This window comes from Electrophorus electricus, chromosome 17 (assembly GCF_013358815.1).
Source record: "Electrophorus electricus isolate fEleEle1 chromosome 17, fEleEle1.pri, whole genome shotgun sequence".
Lineage (NCBI taxonomy): Eukaryota > Metazoa > Chordata > Actinopteri > Gymnotiformes > Gymnotidae > Electrophorus > Electrophorus electricus.
Window position 1 is genome coordinate 15404183 of NC_049551.1, and position 20836 is coordinate 15425018.

Below are 20836 nucleotides of genomic sequence, written 5' to 3' on the forward strand. Positions count from 1 at the left end.
GTCACGCTCCCTTACGTCATCGCCTCTTTAAAAACGCCAGCGTCACCAGGACGGAGCCCACGCTCGTGGAGCTATGGAATAATGACCTAGTTGTGAGTCACTTCCGACGCTGTCAGCAAATAACCTTTAACGAATAACTTAAAAGAACAGATCAACTGTGGCATGGAAGGCAAGCAAAATGTGCGCAATTGACGGCACGCACTTTATATATATATATATATATATATATATATATATATATATATATATATATATATATATATATATAAAACATTGAATTAACTTTCATACCTTACCATATGTGTTTATTTACAATATTAATAGTAATACATTATTACACAAGAAAATCACAGAACAACGTAATAAAACTATAAGGGTCACTGTTTCGAGAGTATCATAAAGACTGAACTAGCTAGAATCTATAACGCCACGTACTAAACAGAAACCTTGAAATGCATGGAGACCACATTTCTAGAGTACCAACATGTTAAAAGGCAAAAGGTTATCAACCTGCAAGCACTTTTTAATAAAAATTATTTCACCGTTATCATCCAGTCGTGTCTTCATTTGCATTGTTTTTGTATTTACTGTGTATTTATAGCATTACTGAAAGTTTAAATAAACCAAATTATCTATTTTAGGGAAACCGCGAATGTTTATACGTGTTGTCTGTGCTGTCTATTTACATGTTTTTCTTTAATTATATTACATTTTGGTTATCTGAGGACTTTAAACCCTAGACTGTATACAGTCTATATGTATATACAGTCTATGTATACGCTTTAGACACGATTTCTAGGCTTCAAACTGTTTATCCCATAGGTGGCAGTATTGCGTTTTAGCTTCTGTGGTAAACGTCTGTTAAAATGGAAGTTAAGCGCAACCCGGGTTTATAGTCTACTTAAAGTATATGTTTACGGTTCATTAACCTTTATCAACGTTCACTGTCGGAATTGAATCCTGCGATTTAAACGATGAATGTTTTAACAAATAAGGTATTGTATTTTCCTGTTCATAACTCAGTAATTGCATTGCCTCGCAAAGGTCATCTTTCAGCTCACGTGTTGGGGAGCAGCTAGTCAGCTAGGTTTACACAGTGCTTGCGGTAGAAGTGAGATTTGAACTCTACTGGTAGATGATAGGTGACAAGCTATAATGCACATCATCGAGCGCCGCTGTTGCTATTAGGAATAGTCTGGGGCTGATTTCACGAGTTGCGTCTCTGACCTTTTGACTAACAACGAAACGACGACGTCTCAGTTTGCACACAGCTAACAAACAGGTTCCGTTTGCCCGTCTTGTTGCACTAGCGACATATGCAAAATGCAACTTGGTTGTGTATTTGTCCTTCCAGGTTTTGCCCATTCAGAACACACGGGCGTTGGTCCAGGCCATATCGCTGATTCGGTGGGTGCTCTATGTTTCTTTAGCTGATTAATTCGTTACTAATAAGACATTGTTCTAACCATGGTTTTTTTCATTCCAGCGCACCCCTATTAAAGCAGCCAATGCCAATAGGTAGGGTGGATACTTCAATAAATTACCTTTGCGGTGGTTGCAATCTGTTGCCTAATTCGAGAATGAATTGTGATCATTTCACTATCCTAGTGATGGTAACTAATAACGTAAGATGTGTTGCCTGTAGGTTTCTTCTTGACCGACAGACAGTACAGATCTATGCCTACGCATGGAATTGGTCGATACAAACATCTTCTTCCTAAAATGTTGGTAAGGCTCGCTGGCAACATTTTTCTTACGAGTTAGGCCATTACATCTACTGCATTGGTCCATTTGTTAATAGAAAAAAATTCTCATAAGTTTCTACAATTAAAAGGCAGCATTTTTATCAACTCAAAAAAAAAGGGGTGTGAATATTAGCGAGGATAGTCTTATTTTTAGCAATTGTTGTTAGGAAAAAGTTCTGTACGAAATGTTACCTACTGACAGTTTGAGTCTATGTATAGTCGAAGAAAAAGAGAGAAGTCGTTCAAATGCAGCAGATCAGAGCAGCTACGGATGCAGAGTACGGCGTCTTGAATGTGGCGGTGTCTGGCTATGACATGACCCTTGTGGAACATTACAGCCAGTACATCCATAATCTCTGCAATCGCCTTGATATCAAAGTGGATGAAAGGTAAGGACCTTTCAGAAGCCTGCACCGAACACAAGGCACCACGTGCGTGATTCTCTGGAAGTTTATCAAGACGTAACCGCATGCCTTCTTTTGCTGTCGCTCATAAAGCTACGCAATGCCTACAAAGAGCACAGAGGTCATGGTTATGCCAGAGAAAGGGACCAAGATGTTTGTGGATGTCGTTCTCAAAACCCATGAGCGGGTAGTTCAGGTAAAATCAGTTCTGCATCCTTGAATTAATAATTTTTAGGTTATCTATTTTTCTGAAGGTTGTTTTACATGGTACACTGTTAAGATATTAACAGTATTGTTTTAACCATCTGCTTCTTTTGATCGAATAAACTGCACACATTTATTTTCACATGCTTAAAACGCCATGCTCACTTAATAATAAAAGTATGAATTATCTGAAATGAATGGCATGCACATTTTAATGGCATTATTGGTTGCAGTTAGGAACATGGTTTGTGTTTTTGTGTGATTTTCAGATAAGCCAAATGAAGGCAATTCTAATGCCCATATTTTTGGAGGTCCTTCTAAAAAACCAGCCGGAGGGAGTTCAGATCTCCGTAATGCAGGTTGGCACCATTTTTGTTTCTTTTGCATTCCTGTGGTTGATCGTGACAGAGCCCATCACTCAGGAGGGTGTGTGTTGGCTGCCATGACAACGAGCTGGCTCTTTGGTCTCATGGACAGAACCTCAAAAACCCAGGTCCGAAGCCAGGGGTTTTGCCTTAGCTGCGTTCGTGGATGGGCCTCTGTTGTATGTTGTAAATGCCACATTTTGTGTATAACCAATAATATAATAGATGCCAAAGAAATGGATGTCGGGCTGAAATATTTCTTCGACAAAGTGAATCATTCTTAAGCACTGGCTCACTACTGCTTGTTGGTTGAGTATCGCTAATCATCTTTGAGTTGGTCACAGGGTCTGTTCTGGCTGTTTCGCCTTTCTGTCAGCTGTCTAGGGTTTAAGAACTGTTTTTTATTGTCTTCTTTTTCTTTTGTTTTTCAGCACACTGAAGCAGATTACCAGGCCAGGTTTAAAATGAGACCAGAACTTGAAGCACTGCAGGCACAATTATTTTAATTAAGGCGGTTTAAAAGCTGCCAGTAGGGCATGAGTGTGTCTTCATTTTTATGATGCAGTTCATTGTATACAGAGTGTGGGGGGAAATGTGTAATAATAAATGTGAGTGGATGTGGTGCACTGTTTGTTTGTTTTTGCCTTGCTTCAAAGACATGTCACGGAGATTAAGTTATAACCTTGCAAGTTATACGCTTACTTTAAGTGTAGCTTGTGGTAGTTCTGACGGTTTTCCCCAGACATGTATGACTGCATTAGGACTACATTACCCAGCGCTCTAAGCAGTGCCACCATAGCAACCGTCCTCAGCAACAACCATAAACAACAGCTTGAGCCTTTTAGTATTTGGGGCTGCCGTTAAATATGATTAAATTTCGTTAGCTGGGTTACTACTACCTTTGGTTGGCAATGAGCAGAGACTATTACGCTGCGTTGGAAATCAACAGAAATGCATCTGATGCAGAGATCAAAAAGTCGTAAGTAGCATTAGATGGCTAGCGAACTAAACCTATTTTCAATAACATTAATGCTAAAATAAACCCTTGGTTAATACAATGTTCATTCCCTATAAACGTAGATAGCTAGCAGGGAATGTTTATTTTGTTAGGTTACTTGCCTATTAGAAATTTGGGAATCTCCAAACTTCCTTTAAATTACATCACGTTACGTTTAATTTCTAATCTCAGATTTCATTTAATGTCAGGTATCGTCAACTAGCGTTGAAATATCATCCGCACAATAACGGTCAACCGGGTGCGTGTGACAAATTCAATGAGCTTGCTGAAGCTTATGATGTTCTCAGTGACCGTAAGTGAACACATGCAATATTTAGCTTCTATGTACATCAGTAATTGCAAAACGTTCTGTATAATACAGTATAATAAACTTATTTTCTTTATAGGCTATATAGTATGCTTCAGCAATAAAAAGAGTTGGGGATAGAGGACAAGAGCTTGTGTAGTTTAAACATCAAGCTATGGATATAAAATATGTTAGTTTGATGTTTCTATGTTGTCAAACTGGTACTAAACATACATTTTATCAGAGCTGATCAGAAGTAATAGTATAATATTGCAGCGCGGAAAAAGGCCACATATGATAAATTTGGTGAGGAGGGCCTTAAAGGAGGAATCCCACCGGAAGCAGCAGCTAATGGAGCGTGGTCATCCAGATATGTCTACCATGGAAACCCTGATAAAACATTCAGACAGTTCTTTGGAGGGGACAATCCTTTTGCTGGTAAGCCCATTAAAAACCCAAAGGTTTGAGTTTTCCTGCTAGTTAACTGAAGCCTTGTGTTGTTATTCTCGTTTAGTCTTTAGGCTGAAGTCTGACTGGTGGTTTATATGTCCTCTCAGATTTTCACACTGCCTGTAGAGCTGATGTGAACATTGGTTTTGGAGGCCTTCGAGGACGAGGGATTAAAAAGCAGGATCCCCCTATAGAGCGGGATCTTCATTTAGCCTTAGAGGACCTTTTTTACGGCTCCACCAAGAAGATAAAAATATCCCGACGTGTAAGAGTTTTGAAAAAAGTACTGTAATAGGCCATGAATACTTATTAAAAAAAACATTTATGAGAACAATGTTGTTTGATATGACTGAGTTTTATCACTTGTAGTTTCGTTTTACTGTGACAAAAGCAGTATATCTATTTAGGTGATTAATGAAGATGGACATGCATCCAGCATCAAAGACAAGATTTTAACCATCACTGTGAAACCAGGCTGGAATGAGGGGATGCACATCACATTTCCCAAAGAGGGAGACCAGGTGTGATTATGACAAGTCTCTTTTTTGCCTGTCATTCTGTAAATTACATTTAATCTTTTTGCAAAAGGTACATGACATCTGCTAACAGATTTATATTAACATTGTTCCATCAGGGCCCAAACAACATCCCAGCAGATATCATTTTCACTGTTCGCCATAAGCCACATCCTTGGTTTACTCGGCAAAACAATAACTTAGTTTACACTGCAAATATATCTCTAGAGCAGGTGAGATGGTTTTGGCATTATTATTAATCATCATTTCAGCACTTTAGGTTTAACATGACTATATATTTTGAGTGACTGGGTTTTGCTGACTGGTTATGCCCCTTAGGCACTGACTGGATTTTCAGTGGAAGTGGTAACACTGGATGGCAGACTTCTTAACATTCCTGTCAATGACATTGTACAGTGAGTTGGAGTCAACTTAAAGCCTTCTACTCCTGTGCACTCCCCCCCCCCCCCAAGTATAAACTGACTTCTGAGTGAAGTGATAGCAGTATAGTATAACTAAGCAAAGAGAACTACAATTTTTCCACAAAGTGAATAGATAGATGACCCAGTAAGTTGTGTTCATGTTTGTATAACTAAATAGAACTGGAAACCCTAATACAAGTTGGCCTAAAATCAAGGTTTGTGACATGAAATGCCTTCTAAAAATGTACATGTTCCCCTTGTAGCCCACAGTACAGCAAAGTGGTGACAGGAGAAGGAATGCCTTCATCAAGCAATCCAGCTACTAGGGGAGATCTGATCATCCGGTTCAACACTCACTACCCAGAGAAGCTTTCAGCTGAGAAGAAGCGGCTACTGAAGCAAGCCCTTGCCTTGTAAACCATTCTGCACACTTCCTGAAAACCTTTTTGTTCCAAGTGTTTCCTCCACCCATGTCAATTTCCATAGTACAACTTGTACAAAATGTACAGACAGTTGCCTCTGAGAAATAAAAGTTTTATTACATTTTAAAAGGCCTAACAGAGGAATCAAGATGAGACAAGCTTTATAATCCCCAGGATATACTTGAATGAAACAGAAACACCAGATGTTAAAAGGTTTGTTTAAGCTTTAAGTAGATATGGGCCAAATCAAAAATCCATCAGCACCCCCAACAGCAGTAGCCAGGCTTAAAGAGGGGTAGCCCAGTTATGGCGAGCTGCCATCATGGCACGTTTCAGCTGCTCATATGTGACGAACATCACCACATTCCAGGAGCCCAGCCTCAGGAAAGAAGGCATGAATCTGTGAGGGTCAAGAGACAAATGAGCACTACATGTGATGCATACAAACAAACAAAAAAAAAAAAAAAAAAGTTGTGCCAATGGTTAAAAAAAAAAAAAGTTATTTTACCCTTTGTAGAAAGCCATAGGCCCCTCTTTGGTCAACATGGCAACAGCACAGTTCAGGGCACTGCTGTACTGACCATGGGCAGAGTTCATGTATCTTGTTTTCACAACATCAACTGGAGAAGCGATGACCGTGGTGCAGAAACCAGCACCAAATGCAGATGTGAAGTGGCATGGAAGATCATCTGTGGGAAATGATTAAAAAAAAACACTTAAGATTCCAAGGAACAAGGTCTATACTGTGTAGGACCAGCTGCCATGTTACGCAGCTTCATCTTACCAGTCAAGGGTGTAGATCTCAGAAGAGCATCCTTAATGAGGTCATAGGTCACCAGTTCAGTACAATTCACAATGGCATTGCGGGCGATGTTTGGGCCAGTTCCTGAGAAGATTAAGACTTTTAAGACAAGATTGACCAGTTCCTTACCTTACACCAGGGGCTTCATTTCAAGCCCAGACCTACCTTTCCACAAGCCACGGAATCCCTCTTCTTTAGCAATGGTCCGATAGGCCTCCATGGTGCCGTGGTAGCGTTTGTTAGCTTCACAAGAGCTAACCTGAGCCTGAAAGCGGACCTTCACCACATCTGTAGGTTGGGCCACAGCGACCGCCATCGCCCCGGTGGTACAGCCTGCCAGCAGGCGACAGCCAATCCCCACATCTAGTGAAGATGGAAGAGACCATTCATAATGTCGTATTCAAACCTAAGCATCTTTTGGGCTCCAAAAGGGTTGAGAAGAGACACGAACTTACGATCTGAGCCCTTGGTGTAGAACTGCTTGACCGAGTCGTAGAGGCCGATGCGGACAGAGGCGAAGCTCATCTGCCGTTGTAGCCCGGCAACGAGCCCGCTGTACAGACTCCGAGGTCCCTCCGTGCGCACCATAGTGGTGATGGTGCCGAAGACGCCGCGGTACTTAAGAGCCTGCGCGCGACTCGCTTTCTCAGCACTGCTGCTCTCCCCTTGGATCTGTACAGAACAAAATGGGCATGGAGAGACTTTACAGAAACTGGGACGGTCGCGAGAGAAGGAAGGGCCACGGGCTTCAGCCACAGGGCGTCCATGGTGCAGCGGTCCCGAAGGTGCAGGGTCTTAGGGCTTAAACATCGGCTCCTGGATCGGCTTGCATGACTATTGCAAGGAATGGAATTGGAAGATTGAAGAAAAAAGGGGGAAAACTGGCATGAGTGTGAGAAAGCACTTGGGAATTAAAGTCAAAGTTATTTTGGTATGAAAAGCTGGTCCTGCTGTTGGTGTAAAGGGTACCCTAATGCAGAACTCCAACCTAAACCATTATTACAATTTCCATTTCCTGCAGAGAGATGTTAGTCATCTATTTTAATAAAGGGACTTCCATATTGCCTTACCTGGAGCCTGACTTTGGCTGTGTCCAAAGGAAAGGTGACCAGGTCAGCAATGCAGGCCGCAGTTCCAGCGCCAACGAACTTCACCGCAGCGGTCGGAGGCACATCAGTAGGTCCAAAGCCAACCATTTTTTTTTCTACTTCACAAAGTGAATAGAATGTGTAATTGGAGAAGGATGTCTTGATCAGAGGCGTGAAAACAAGATAAGTGAACTCTACCCAGATCTGAGATTAGAGGAGAATGAGGGAGAAATGGGGCGGGGAAGGGCGGGAGACAACAAACAAACAAACAAAGTGATTCAGTGCACGATGGTAATCACAAGAACATTTCCAAACACAAAACAATTAATTGTAGTGAAAGATTTTTTTTTAATGAAAAAAAAAAAGAATGAAGTAAATGCATCCTTAGGGAAGTTATGTAAGGGTAAATCAAGCATCTCTGCGAGACTAGACAAATCCCCAAACGTCTTTCTTTCGGAGGGGGAGGTGTAAACACCACAAAACCTAAAAAGTGTTGCTGCACTCTCATTGGTGCTTCGGCCTGTTGCCATGCGTGTGTGCTCAGCTAAACAGGAACAAAAGAAGTGCCGTCGTCAGAGGAAGCGGGTGTACTTAGGACAAAGGGCCCTAAGCCAACGTATTCTTAAACGGTTTTAGTTTTAGTAACCATGCTGGAATGTTATAGTTGTACTAAATCGTTTAAATGGTCAAAGTGCGACTACGCTGGCGCTGATAAGATACCCACCTTCACTCAAGAAACCCCGGGCAGCGAAGCGTTAAGATTCTCTAAAAGCGTCCCTCTGGTTGAAATTGCTTTCAACTATAATTTCATTGCCTTGTTCCTCCATAGAAAAACGTTTAAAAAACAGACGGTTTAAAAACATACTCCTGAAAGAGAATAACAAATAACATACACATTAACTCGACGATTTCCTGGTCGTATTCCAGTACACTTTAAAAGTTTCTAAATGAAATTCACAGGTTAGACTACTGATTCCTAAACCTCCTAAATTAATACTTACCGTGAACGGGACCAAAGAAATAAGAAAAAAACAAACAAAACAAAAATACTGGCCTTTTCAGAAAACCAAATTACCGGCACAACCGATGTTACTTTGCGCTCCAAGCCTACACAGACATTGTGGTGTGACGCGGAAGCAGATTGTTTTTATACCTTTCCATATTGCGTCATCGCACCGCCGCCGTCGCGCTGCCGAGATATCATGTGTTGGGCCGCATGTTCCAACCATTCTGGTCACGACTTAGAGTAAATAGTTGTTTGTTAGTTTTTAAATCACATGATCGTTTGCACATATGCAGGTACCTGCCTAAGATTAAAAACACTATATCAAAATTTGATGCCGTTTAAGTTAATGTCAGGCTGATTAATTAAAATTTTGGTTAAGCAAATCAGCAAAAATAAACGTGGGGTTATATTTGTAACATGTATACATCCTCCATTTCTTCCTGTGGGTCTTTTGGTGAGAAATATAATGTGAAGTGTGTTAAAGTACACCCACTATCCAGTGGCCTAAATTGTGAGGGACCAAAATGTGCCATGTGGTTTTGGTTATAAGCAAGTTTCAAGATGGACATGATAGTCCATCAAAACGCAAATTACGCACAAGGCCCTGTTAATATATATCGAGCTTCAAAACCGAAAATGTTACAAATAAGGCATAAAACCATGAACTGCTGAGTCACAATGAGAAGTTGTGCTAGGAGCACATGTGCTATTAATCAGAGAAAGAGTTTGTCTGCACATGTCTCGTTAAATGGACTCAAAACGTTTGGATGGGCTCTATATGCAGAAGCATTCATACATTAATTCTGCAGGCTTCAGCATTTGTAATGTCTCACACACACACACACACACACACACACACACACACACACACACACACACACACACACACACACAAGACTTGACCTCTTTCAGTACAACATGGCATGAACACTGTTTTTGATGTTGGTAACAATGCAAAACAGCATAATTTCTAATAGGCCTTTTGGGTTGAGTATAGTGACAAGGTCTATTTTGTCTTATTTGACTCTTCATTTACATTTGGCCCTGTTTTATTTTGCTACAGTCAAACACTATGAGTTAATATTAGATTTGTTGAATAGAATTTTAATTAACAGTAAAACATTGTATTGATAAATGATCGATTGTATTGTTCCGGATGTTAATCTTGGAGAGCAATAGTTTGATTAAGTAGACTGAATGAAGTATATTATAGTAAAGTTACAGATTTTATTGACAAGAATGGAAATGCAGTATAAAATTGTAAATAATATTAGTAAAAATAATAATTTGATGTACATCAAATATGTTTGTATAAGATTCACCCAGCTTTCATAAGTTCATAGCACTGTAAACCATAAAGCACTAACTGTAAACAATATTTTACCATTTGTTGTCTGGGAAACTTGGCAAACAAATGCACACAGGACAATAAACATCATGATCTCTACAGAGAAGAAAAATATATACACGTTCTAAAAGGAAAACATATTTGTATATTTTTGTCTTGTTTGGAAAGTGTCTGTATTCTCAATAGTACTTGGACTCACAGTCATTTATCATTTCTTCTGCACTTTAGCACAGAGAGTGAAATATGCCGCAATTGTCTGGCAACACATCCTCTAGTAATGGTAAGCATGACCTTTGGCCTTTAAAATCAATCACTGACTTATCTTGTTCTGCCATGTTCCTTTACATTTTAGTTGTTAACAAAACTAAGATTTAATCCCATAGGGGAAGGGTTCTTCTGCCAGCACAGGGCTTCAATACAGCAGTCTTGTCTTTTTGGGTTGGGTTTCTCATAAGCCACACACCTTCTTAATGCAACAGCTCAAGATGGTGACTCCCACGACTGCTGCACTCTCATGATGGCTCTCTTGATTTGCTCATAGGAGACAAACATCACAATGTTCCAGGATCCCAGCCGCAGGAATGATGGCACGAACCTTGAAGCAGACGGAGAAGCAAGCGCCATCATTTGTTGATCACTTCTGGCATACAAGTATATGCTTTTTACAAATACAGCGGCTTTAATGTGCATGCTGGGTTATTGTGGAGAGTCTTGCTCACCCCTTGTAGAAAGCTGTCGGGCCTTCCCGAGTCAGCATGGTGAGGGCACAGTTGATAGCACTGTTGTACTGGCCTGGAGGGGAGTTCATGAAGCGGGTCTTTACCACGTCCACTGGTGAGGCCACGATAGTAGTGCAGAAACCAGCTCCGAATGCAGCCGTGAAGTGGCACGGCAGGTTATCTAAAGACAAATGGGAATGTGCAAATACCTTAAAATCAGACAAGCACCTGGTGTCTCAGGTCACACGAGTCACTAATATATGCAATGGGGACTTGCAAATTCCTTCACTGATACATACCTGTCAAGAGATCGTATTTTAGTATTAGTTCTTTGAGGATGTCATAGGTAACCAGCTCAGCACAGTTCACAATAGCATTTCGTGTGATGTTTGGTATGCATCCTGAAACAACACGGAGATACATTTTGTTTTTTTCCTCTTTCACATTGCAAAATAGTCTTCCATTGTGGTGGCAGGTAGGGACAAACATTAAACATTGGAACTCACCCTTCCACAATCCTTTGACACCTTCGTCCCGAGCGATGGTCCGGTAGGCGTCCATGGTGCTGTTGTAGCGCTTTGCCCCTTCGGCCATGCGGACTTGGGCCTGGAAGCGCACCTTCACCACATCCGTAGGCTGGGCGAACGCCACCGCCATGGCCCCTGTAGTACATCCGGCCAGCAGCCGGGTCCCGACGCTCACATCTGGGGGGAAATATACAGAACATATGGTGACTGGTCTTGCCTTGTTACTTCAATCTTAAAAGTCGAAACGCCTTGAAATGTACCTCAGTGGTTATTTTAGTTTTAACATCTAGGGCAAGGCACTCACTCTCAGAGCCCCGGGTGTAGAACTGCTTCATGGAGTCGTAGAGGCCGATGCGGACCGAGGCGAAGCTCATCTGCCGTTGTAGCCCGGCAACGAGGCCGCTGTACAGGCTCCGCGGCCCCTCCGTGCGCACCATGGTGGCGATGGTGCCGAAGACGCCCCGGTACTTCAGGCCCCCCTCCCCTTCCATCGGTCGGGACTCACCCTGGATCTGAGACGAGTGAAAAGTGTGCCGAGGTCCAAAAGGAGAAAGCCTACCCAGGCATGTTTGACTAGTGCACTTGCTGATCAATTAAGCAGCTATTGCTGGTTTTGTTCTTTACGACTCCATTTGTTTAATTTGTCTAAGAAAGACATACTGTTTTTTACCTGAAGCCTCACTTTAGCTGTATCTAGGGGAAATGTCACTAAGTCGGCAATGCATGCCGCTGTTCCGGCGCCAAAACATTTCACAGCGGCTGTGGGTGCCAAGTCCTTCGGATTGATTCCAACCATCTCTGTTGTTGCTAAGCAGGTGTTTCTGAGACGGTAAAGCTTGTGAAACTAGCCAAACCCTGCACTGGCAAGAAAGAAAACAGGTTTAATGTTAATGGCATTATTATATATAATTTTAAAAAAAGAGTAAGGAGCTGTTTTCACTGTTTGTTTTTTTAAGTTTTATATGTATTACGGTTTATATGATCCGATCAGGCAGGTAGGTCTATAGCACTATAAAGTAGAGAGGAATGGGTTTGTATGAATATATACCTCAAGTTTCTTCCACAGGGATTCTCCTTAGTTGTTTCACTCGTGCTACAGTTTCAGTGTCTTTTGCCATAAAAATGTATGGAGCAATAATCCAAAGTAGCATAACACTGTAAGCAGTTAAATGTGAATGACAAACAAATAAACACATAAATATTAAATAAATAAATACAAATAAAAATCAATATAAACCGACAATCAAATATAAACCGACAAACAAATAAATAGACAAAAATAATCCAAAAATATAATTCCAAAAATAATCGAGAGATAATCGTGGTAAATTAATTTACCTTGGTATAAGTTTTCTTTAATACCAAATTCTGTCTGGAGAATTAAAGAAGTAAGGCCTAGTTAGCTTATCTTCCCGAGGTACGTACTCCAAAGTCGTGAGCAGACTGACGCTCCTTCAATTTATAGCACCGTACGCAGAAGCCAGCCGATCAAGTTGTATGTTTCCATGATCATGCAGTAGTCTAAGTTTAACTCGTCTGTTTACGAAGGGAGAAACGATGTCGTATGTCGGCTGTTTAGGATTATAAAAGAAGATAAACAGACTAAACTAGTTGGCTTTAACCACTTTAAGTAAACGCGACATTAAACGTTCTTTTAACTCTTTAGCTTCAAGTGTTTCTCTGACGTGGTAGGCTTTTGTGTTGAAATGTCAAATTACAATGGAAAGACTGCAGGCTATGTCGAAAATATATAGGAAGGTGGAGTATGTCTGAAGGATGTGAATTACAGTAATATCCAATTTACAGTAATAGTCAATATTTTGTACTATATATATATATATATATATATATATATATATATATATATATATATATATATATATATATATATATATATATATGTGTATGTATGTATGTATGTATATATATATATATATATATATATATATATATATATGTATGTATGTATGTATGTATGTGTATATATATATATATATATATATATATATATATATATATATATATATATATGTATGTGTGTGTGTGTATGTGTGTGTGTGTGTGTGTGTATGTATGTATATATATATATATATATATATATATATATATATATATATAGTAATTATTTGCATTAATGTGCTATTTGAAGTAATTCTTTGTATTAATATTTACACTCGAGTCTAGGTAGAACGAGACTTGGTAGAACATTATATATTGTATTTATGTTGCTTAGGGCAGAACAGGGTAGAACATTTTTTATATATATATATATATATATATATATATATATATATATATATATATATATATATATATATTAGTGGTGTACAATCACGACGTCACATTTTATCTACTTTTGACATCTGGCAGGTTGCCGGAGGGGTGAATTTTTTAAACCCCAAAGACTGGGGTCGTATTGGCCGTAGGCTGGTAAAAGCCCGTTGGTCACCCTATCAAAAAGCGGTCTCATCCCTGCTAGCACAGACTACCATAGACTGTCCTGCAAGATGTACAGAGACAACCGGTGAGAATCAGTGATCACAGGGAACTTTATGTTTTTTGTCTACCCTCAACTTGAACAGTGAAATATTTTTCAAGATGATCTGTCACCACCTCTTAAATTAGGTTGGATTGATAGTTTAAGATGAAACTGATTTATGTCAAGTATGGCTCTACCCACTACTGTGAATGTATTCTTCCCATCGTGCCTGTGCCATCTGTGCCTTGGCGTGACTCGGTTGGAACATGTCTTACTGAAAGGTGAAGAGTGAAACACATGCACCCAGAGCCGTTTCCCCCACCTTATGAACTTGCTAGAAAGTTGAGCAATCCTTCAGCACCAGCAACGCTACACAGTGTACCCAATCCATAGATGGTATGTATATGGGTGTGCACACATAGTAGCCAATCCATAGATGGCAGGGTGGTGGGTGTCTATGCAAGACATCTGCATGCATTCAAACAAGGCAGAGGGCAGAGGGCGGAAAGGGGCCCAATGACCATTAGCATCGGGGCTTCTGGCTCTGTGCTGCCTGCACCGAAGCCTGCCCCTTTAGAACGCACACACCCAGGATGGTGCCTCCAGGACCCAAATGCTGGTTGCATTCTGCCTGGTTGTTTTTTGAAAAGGGATGGTGATTTGCAATACAGGCTGAAAGGTACACAAGGAAAAAAACCCAAAAAAAACAACCCCAAGGGATCAGTGAGATCATGGAATGTGTAATAACAATGTTAGAAAATGTTATTATGCAAAGAATGTCATGCATTGCATAACTGCATTAAATATCTAAATTATGATTTTTAAAAATATGTTAAGATTTTTACATTTCTTCAAAATTTGATTTATTATGACTTGTGACCTAAACTTTAGATTTATCAGGTTTATTTGGTCATAGCTGGCTACCAACTATAAAATAAAGCACAAAGCAAAAGGCCTTTTAGCTCTGGACATGAATAGAAGCTCAAATGAATCTTATGTAACTGGGTCATGGATTGATAGTTATTTTCAGCATGTAGTTTTTAGGTGTGTGTGTGTGTGTGTGTGTGTGTGTGTGTGTGTGTGTGTTAGGTACTGATCTGTACAATGATTTGTAGGTTGCTGAGATGCATCTGCTTCCTTATATTAATCCAATTTGGCAACCATGTATGAATCTTAGAATTATAGACTTCAAAAAACAAACAAATAAAAAACTGGAGGCCATCCTATTTCTGTAGCTGAAAAAAACAATAACATTTTAAAAAATGGATTGCAATGTTTTTGTTTTTTTTCTAATTAGGCAAAATCAAAGACATCTCGGGTGTAGAAAAGAGATTTAAACTCTTTTATATTTTATTAAAACATAAGAATTCCAGTACAATCAAACAAGGAAGAAAGGAAACTACATTACAGTCACTGGCTGCTACATCTGACAGGGTGGTGGCAGCCAGTTTGAACAAGTTTCCTCGGTACATTCTATGACCTTTCAGTTCCCCAGCGAGGTAAACAACATCCAAGCTCCACCAAGGCCCTCCCTTCGCCCTCGAACTGAAACTGGAGCCAGACACTTTCCCGTGTGTCTGCCCTAAGCAACATAAATACAAGTATTTCATAAATAAGTGCATTAATATATGATACTAATATGTTTTAAATACACTAGCTGTAAGTGTGAGGGCAGGATGTACATTTGCCCTAGTGGGAATGCAAAGTTTGCACTTGTGTACCAAAATCAGAGAAATTATTTTCCACAAATAAATCTGAAGTTTATTGTAATTATTAAGGGTATGAGAAAAAAACTTAAAAGATTAATTACTGTTTTTTGTGCTTCCTAGTAACAAATAGCATGTTTAATCCAAGTGAATTACTCCTTTGTTCTTCATAAAGCATGTCCTGGCAATTATGTTTTATGCACCATTCTAAAAAGTAATTTATGTTGGGAGATATTTGAATGTTACAAATCTGTCAGTATGTTTCACCTGTAATAATCTCACTGTGTGAAAACCCCACGGGCGTGTTTAGAAGGCGCTCAGGGTTCAGGGACATTACTAAATAAGCCTGCGCACAACACTGGTCTTATTTCCGTCTCTTGGGCGATTTTCCCAGGTCATCGCTTTCCATTCAAATGGTGGCACACCATTTGACCATTGGGTGATGGAAATGTCCTCTGGTTGTTTAATACGACCAGTGTCACTGGGCATAAAGCAAAAACATTTTCAGATTTTTGTCTTGCATTTCCTCTTTTTCTATTGTAAAGTCAGATTCAGCAAACGTCCGTAAATTCACCAAATTATGGTAAATTATGCACGTCAACATCCCGGTTCTTACGAGAGCACGCGTTCATATTAACTCTTGGACACAGACCCCCGCCAAACAAACACACACACACACACACACACACACACACACACACACACGTACGTATGTCCTAAGTGTTTTTTATGCTCTCTAATGATAAAAAACAACGATCCTGCTTTCGGAGATCGGTAAAAAAGAACACACCACTGTAACATCAGTAGTGAAACTGAGTGGAATTATTGCTTGCGTTGTTCGTCATATATGTTTTATTTCATGCAAACTTAAAAAATGTACCAGTGGAAGGGAGGAAATGTATGTTGAACTGTCGGTAGTTGCAATATAGAAAGTTACCCTGGACGCCGGCTGTTAATCTCAAATTACAAATTTTAATTGAAGGCTAATTTGTCACCATAGCAGATAGTGAGCGGGTCCATGTGTAACGTCCTAACGCGTCAGTTCTTGGCAGATCTGATCACTCGTTCTTGTATTAGGCTCGTTGTTCTTATTCCCACCATTATAAATGTCCTGAGCCATGCCAGTGTTTTGTTAGCAGACTGCATTTCATGACACAACTACCAGATTCCCAAATGCACGTGATTCACATTCACAGACTTTCCTGCTATTATGTTCAAACCAAAATAGGTGGGTTTTGAGGTACCATGTTCAAACCAAAATAGGTGGGTTTTGAGGTACCATGTTCAAACCAAAATAGGTGGGTTTTGAGGTACCATGTTCAAACCAAAATAGGTGGGTTTTGAGGTACCATGTTCAAACCAAAATAGGTGGGTTTTGAGGTACCATGTTCAAACCAAAATAGGTGGGTTTTGAAGTACCATGTTCAAACCAAAATAGGTGGGTTTTGAGGTACCATGTTCAAACCAAAATAGGTGGGTTTTGAGGTACCATGTTCAAACCAAAATAGGTGGGTTGGCGGCAGAGTTGCAATCTAACAGTTGCAAACCTAAGTTTCCAACACTGGAAGGGAAGGTTTGGTAGGGGAATGAAGAGCAAACAGCGAGAGACACAGAGGGAAGGAAGAGCTGGAAGAATGAAGACCTTATTTGCTTTTTAGGAGGAGCTGTATTTGGGGGGGGGGTGTGGAATGGCAGATTAATTTATTATTTTTACTGTGATCAGGGAGTGGAGGTGTACTTATTTTATTATGACTTATTACAAGTTATTTTCAGTCTAAAACGATTTGACCTCATTTGTTGAAAGAGTAAATTATTTTTAACTATTTATTAATGAAGGTCATTATGACTGCACTTTTGTCGATACCAGTGCATGAAGGATTTACATTTACGCTGTTAATAATTGAAGTACGTTTGTTAACCAATTTTAAAAAGTTACAATGCACTGAGTAGGATGTTCAGTTATCTATGTACGTATATGTGTATCAGAAGCATTAGTAGTTGGACTTGCCCTGATGATTTCACCACCATGCTGAGCAATGACTCAGCAAATAGGTCAGTGTACCTCTTGATGCTGTTCTCCACAGTTCCTCTGTTCTCTTATCAAACACACGAGCAGAATTTAACTTTTAACCTTTCATACCCACCACCCCCCTTTTGCCAGAAAAGTCAAGTAATTGCCATCTTTAAATTTGGATTTGCTTGAGTCAAAGTATGTAGGGTGTGAACATGTATTCAGAATTAAATGTTGTGAAGTCATAATGCATAACCTATTTACACAATACCCAAAAAACCAGACTACCTTATCTAAAAGCAAAATCGCTTATTCTTGAAAAACAACAAAGAAATAAACAAACAAACATGATAAACATTGCTTTTCTACAGCTCCCTTGCTGAGCCTGCATGTGGACACTCCACTGAGGACTGAAGGCTGCAGAGTTGCGATGAACCCGTGATAGCAGTGATAGCGGAACGCCGAGCGCTCTTCATGCACAAGCCTGTCACCACAGGTCTCAGGTCTCAATTTGTATTGAATCCTGACTGCTGAAAGGCTAATAAAAGGTTGACTTAGACATATCTGATAAAGGGGCTACACAAATATAAAGAACATGTGTGGCCTGCATTGTAAAAAAATTTAGAATGAAAATAACAGTGCTTAAGTAGCAAGTCAAGCTTCCTGTAGCATCTGTGTGTTGTGGACGAGCAGGAATTGGCCTCATTGACACTGCCCCCTGCTGGATATTTGATTCACTACTAGTCGCTATTGCTTCTCTACTGTCACATACATCCACCATTTGATTGCTTAATTTAATGAATGAATGAATGAATGAACGAATTAACGGATAAATGTAAAAAACAAACAAACAAACAAAAAAACTAACCACTGAATAATAAATGAACATAAATGAAGAAGCAAAAGTGTGAATTTCACAGCAAATATGTTTAAGACCTGTTAATTAATATTAAGGGCAAGTAACTTTCAAAGACCTAAATACAAGTAAGTTTATAAGTGGCACATTAGCACACTTGCAGCAGTTTTATTTCAACTGTTAACTATTAATTCCAGCCTTAGAAAATGTTAGTTTCAGCCTTAAAAAATGCTACTGTTCCTAAATGTAACCATTACATTTGTTATTTTAACCAAACTGCCCAGTGTCCTACATCACACACATGCTTGCCCAGTGTGGAACTCTGATGTCAGAGAACTTACATTTTTAATAGGACACTACTGATAAAAATAACACCAACTCATTCTATGTGCTCAGGTGTTTCTCCATTAATGGCTAAAATCAAAATTATGGTCTCTTTTCCTATTAATGTCACTGGGATAACTTGGTAAAGAGTAATAAACCACTGTCATTCTCCTCGAAAGACGATGAACCTAAGTCTATTATTCCTTGTTAAAACACACAACTGATTCCTGCGTTTTGACAATTTGTGACTCACACACTCATCTGAAAAAAATGTTTAATTTCAAACCTAACAATCAAAGCAACAGATGCCTAATAAAGCCTATTGCTGTGAAGTCACAGAAAAACATAGTATTGAATATTATAAACTCAGTGTGTAGGTGTAAAGGATCTGTTTAATTTAAGTAATAAGTAATAAGTAATAAGTGGTAATAAGTTTAACTCGATCATGTTTCAGTGAATAGAAGAATCACTATAGAGGTGAAAATGTGAACGGATGTTTTCAGAAGTACGCCGGAGAAGTGATCCACTTATTAACTTCATTAACCTAACTTGTTTCGAGCACCCTAACTGGTTTCCATTAACCCATCTCATTTTCATTAATCTAACTGGTTTCCATTTCACTAACTCGTTTTCATTACCCTAACTTGTTAACTTCTTTAATCTAACTCGTTTTCATTAACCTAACTCGTTAACTTCATTAAGCTAACTGGTTTCCATTAACCTAACTGGTTTACTTCATTAACCTAACTGGTTTCCATTAACCTAACTGGTTTACTTCATTAATCTAACTTGTTTCCATTAACCTAACTCATTTACTTCATTAATCTAACCAGTTTCCATTAACCTAACTCGTTTACTTCATTAATCTAACTAATTTCCATTAACCTAACTGGTTTACTTCATTAATCTAACTGGTCTCCATTAACCTAACTTGTTTACTTCATTAATCTAACTTGGTTCCATTAACTTAACCGGGTTCCATTAACCTAACTCGTTTACTTCATTAATTTAACTCTTTTCCATGAACCTAACTCGTTTACTTCATTAACCTAACTGGTTTGCTTCATTAATCTAACTCATTTCCATTACCCTAACTGGTTTCCATTAACCTAACTGGTTTACTTTATTAATCTAACTGGTTTCCATTAACCTAACTGGTTTACTTCAATAATCTAACTGGTTTCCATTAACCTAACTGGTTTCCATTAACCTAACTGGTTTGCTTTATTAATCTAACTCGTTTCAATTACCCTAATTGGTTTCCATTAACCTAACTGGTTTACTTCATTAATCTAACTCATTTGCATTAACCTAACTCGTTTACTTCATTAATCTAACTAATTTCCATTAACCTAACTTGTTTACTTCATTAATCTAACTTGGTTCCGTTAACTTAACTGGGTTCCATTAGCCTAACTCATTTACTTCATTAATTTAACTCGTTTCCATGAACCTAACTCGTTTCCATGAACGTAACTCGTTTACTTCATTAACCTAACTGGTTTCCATTACCCTAACTGGTTTACTTCATTAATCTAACTCGTTTCCATTAATCTAACTCGTTTCCATTAGCCTAACTTGTTCACTTCATTAATCTAACTTGTTTCCATTAATTTAACTGGTTTCCATTAACCTAACTCGTTAACTTCATTAACCTAACTGGTTTCCATTAACCTAACTCGTTAACTTCATTAACCTAACTGGTTTCCATTAACCTAACTGGTTTACTTCATTAATCTAACTGGTTTCCATTAACCTAACTGGTTTACTTCAATAATCTAACTGGTTTCCATTAACCTAACTGGTTTCCATTAACCTAACTGGTTTACTTCAATAATCTAACTGGTTTCCATTAACCTAACTGGTTTACTTCATTAATTTAACTGGTTTCCATTAACCTAACTGGTTTACTTCATTAATTTAACTGGTTTCCATTAACCTAACTGGTTTCCATTAACCTAACTGGTTTACTTCATTAATTTAACTCGTTTCCATTAACCTAACTTGTTTCCATTTCCCTAACTGTTTTTCAGTACCATACCTGGTTTCCATTAACCTAACTCGTTAACTTCATTAAGATAACTGGTTTCCATTAACCTAACTGGTTTCCATTAACCTAACTGGTTTACTTCATTAATC

General features: G+C 39.0%; 4 protein-coding genes across 5 annotated transcripts; 2 read left to right on the forward strand and 2 right to left on the reverse strand.

Annotated features, from left to right (window-relative positions):
• Window positions 1-848: 848 nt before the first annotated feature.
• Window positions 849-3344, forward strand: mrpl48 (mitochondrial ribosomal protein L48). The gene is made up of 8 exons (XM_027003505.2): window positions 849-995; window positions 1355-1407; window positions 1487-1518; window positions 1646-1728; window positions 1965-2134; window positions 2243-2345; window positions 2623-2712; window positions 3150-3344. The coding sequence occupies exons 1-8, from the start codon at window positions 975-977 to the stop codon at window positions 3222-3224; spliced, it is 627 nt and encodes a 208-aa protein (XP_026859306.2). The 5' UTR covers window positions 849-974; the 3' UTR covers window positions 3225-3344.
• A 189-nt stretch (window positions 3345-3533) lies between these two features.
• dnajb13 (DnaJ heat shock protein family (Hsp40) member B13) lies at window positions 3534-6096 on the forward strand. Its single transcript, XM_027003513.2, has 8 exons — window positions 3534-3697; window positions 3925-4028; window positions 4299-4460; window positions 4580-4737; window positions 4880-4993; window positions 5107-5220; window positions 5327-5403; window positions 5673-6096. The coding sequence occupies exons 1-8, from the start codon at window positions 3630-3632 to the stop codon at window positions 5824-5826; spliced, it is 951 nt and encodes a 316-aa protein (XP_026859314.1). The 5' UTR covers window positions 3534-3629; the 3' UTR covers window positions 5827-6096.
• Window positions 5928-8850, reverse strand: ucp2 (uncoupling protein 2). The gene is made up of 8 exons (XM_027003514.2): window positions 8723-8850; window positions 8446-8588; window positions 7704-7925; window positions 7089-7305; window positions 6799-6996; window positions 6616-6717; window positions 6340-6520; window positions 5928-6231 (listed from the first exon to the last, which is right to left on the reverse strand). Exons 3-8 carry the CDS (start codon window positions 7827-7829, stop codon window positions 6117-6119), a joined length of 939 nt encoding a protein of 312 aa, XP_026859315.1. The 5' UTR covers window positions 7830-7925; window positions 8446-8588; window positions 8723-8850; the 3' UTR covers window positions 5928-6116.
• Window positions 8851-9934: 1084 nt separating this feature from the next.
• LOC113573340 (mitochondrial uncoupling protein 2-like) lies at window positions 9935-12779 on the reverse strand. 2 transcript variants are annotated; one of them, XM_027003536.2, is made up of 8 exons: window positions 12660-12779; window positions 12370-12476; window positions 11992-12176; window positions 11626-11833; window positions 11301-11498; window positions 11094-11195; window positions 10795-10975; window positions 9935-10670 (listed from the first exon to the last, which is right to left on the reverse strand). In XM_027003536.2, exons 3-8 carry the CDS (start codon window positions 12115-12117, stop codon window positions 10556-10558), a joined length of 930 nt encoding a protein of 309 aa, XP_026859337.1. In that variant the 5' UTR covers window positions 12118-12176; window positions 12370-12476; window positions 12660-12779; the 3' UTR covers window positions 9935-10555. The 2 variants fall into 2 exon arrangements, with proteins under 2 accessions (XP_026859337.1, XP_026859336.1); XM_027003535.2 differs by having other exon boundaries at window positions 11992-12181.
• Window positions 12780-20836: the final 8057 nt, after the last annotated feature.

Bases quoted from the DNA above. Each gene is read 5' to 3' on its own strand.
- mrpl48 (XM_027003505.2), top strand. From the start codon at position 975: ATGAATGTTTTAACAAATAAG. The intron at 996-1,354 runs GTATTGTATTTT...TTGTCCTTCCAG, and splicing joins TGAATGTTTTAACAAATAAG to GTTTTGCCCATTCAGAACAC. The intron at 2,346-2,622 runs GTAAAATCAGTT...TGTGATTTTCAG, and splicing joins CCCATGAGCGGGTAGTTCAG to ATAAGCCAAATGAAGGCAAT.
- ucp2 (XM_027003514.2), bottom strand. From the start codon at position 7,829: ATGGTTGGCTTTGGACCTACTGATGTGCCTCCGACCGCTGCGGTGAAG. The intron at 7,306-7,703 runs GTAAGGCAATAT...TGTTCTGTACAG, and splicing joins CAGCCAAAGTCAGGCTCCAG to ATCCAAGGGGAGAGCAGCAG. The intron at 6,997-7,088 runs GTAAGTTCGTGT...CATCTTCACTAG, and splicing joins CTACACCAAGGGCTCAGATC to ATGTGGGGATTGGCTGTCGC.
- dnajb13 (XM_027003513.2), top strand. From the start codon at position 3,630: ATGAGCAGAGACTATTACGCTGCGTTGGAAATCAACAGAAATGCATCT. The intron at 4,461-4,579 runs GTAAGCCCATTA...ATGTCCTCTCAG, and splicing joins AGGGGACAATCCTTTTGCTG to ATTTTCACACTGCCTGTAGA. The intron at 5,404-5,672 runs GTGAGTTGGAGT...TTCCCCTTGTAG, and splicing joins CCTGTCAATGACATTGTACA to CCCACAGTACAGCAAAGTGG.
- LOC113573340 (XM_027003536.2), bottom strand. From the start codon at position 12,117: ATGGTTGGAATCAATCCGAAGGACTTGGCACCCACAGCCGCTGTGAAA. The intron at 11,499-11,625 runs GTGAGTGCCTTG...ATTTCCCCCCAG, and splicing joins CTACACCCGGGGCTCTGAGA to ATGTGAGCGTCGGGACCCGG. The intron at 10,976-11,093 runs GTATGTATCAGT...ATTTGTCTTTAG, and splicing joins AAAATACGATCTCTTGACAG to ATAACCTGCCGTGCCACTTC.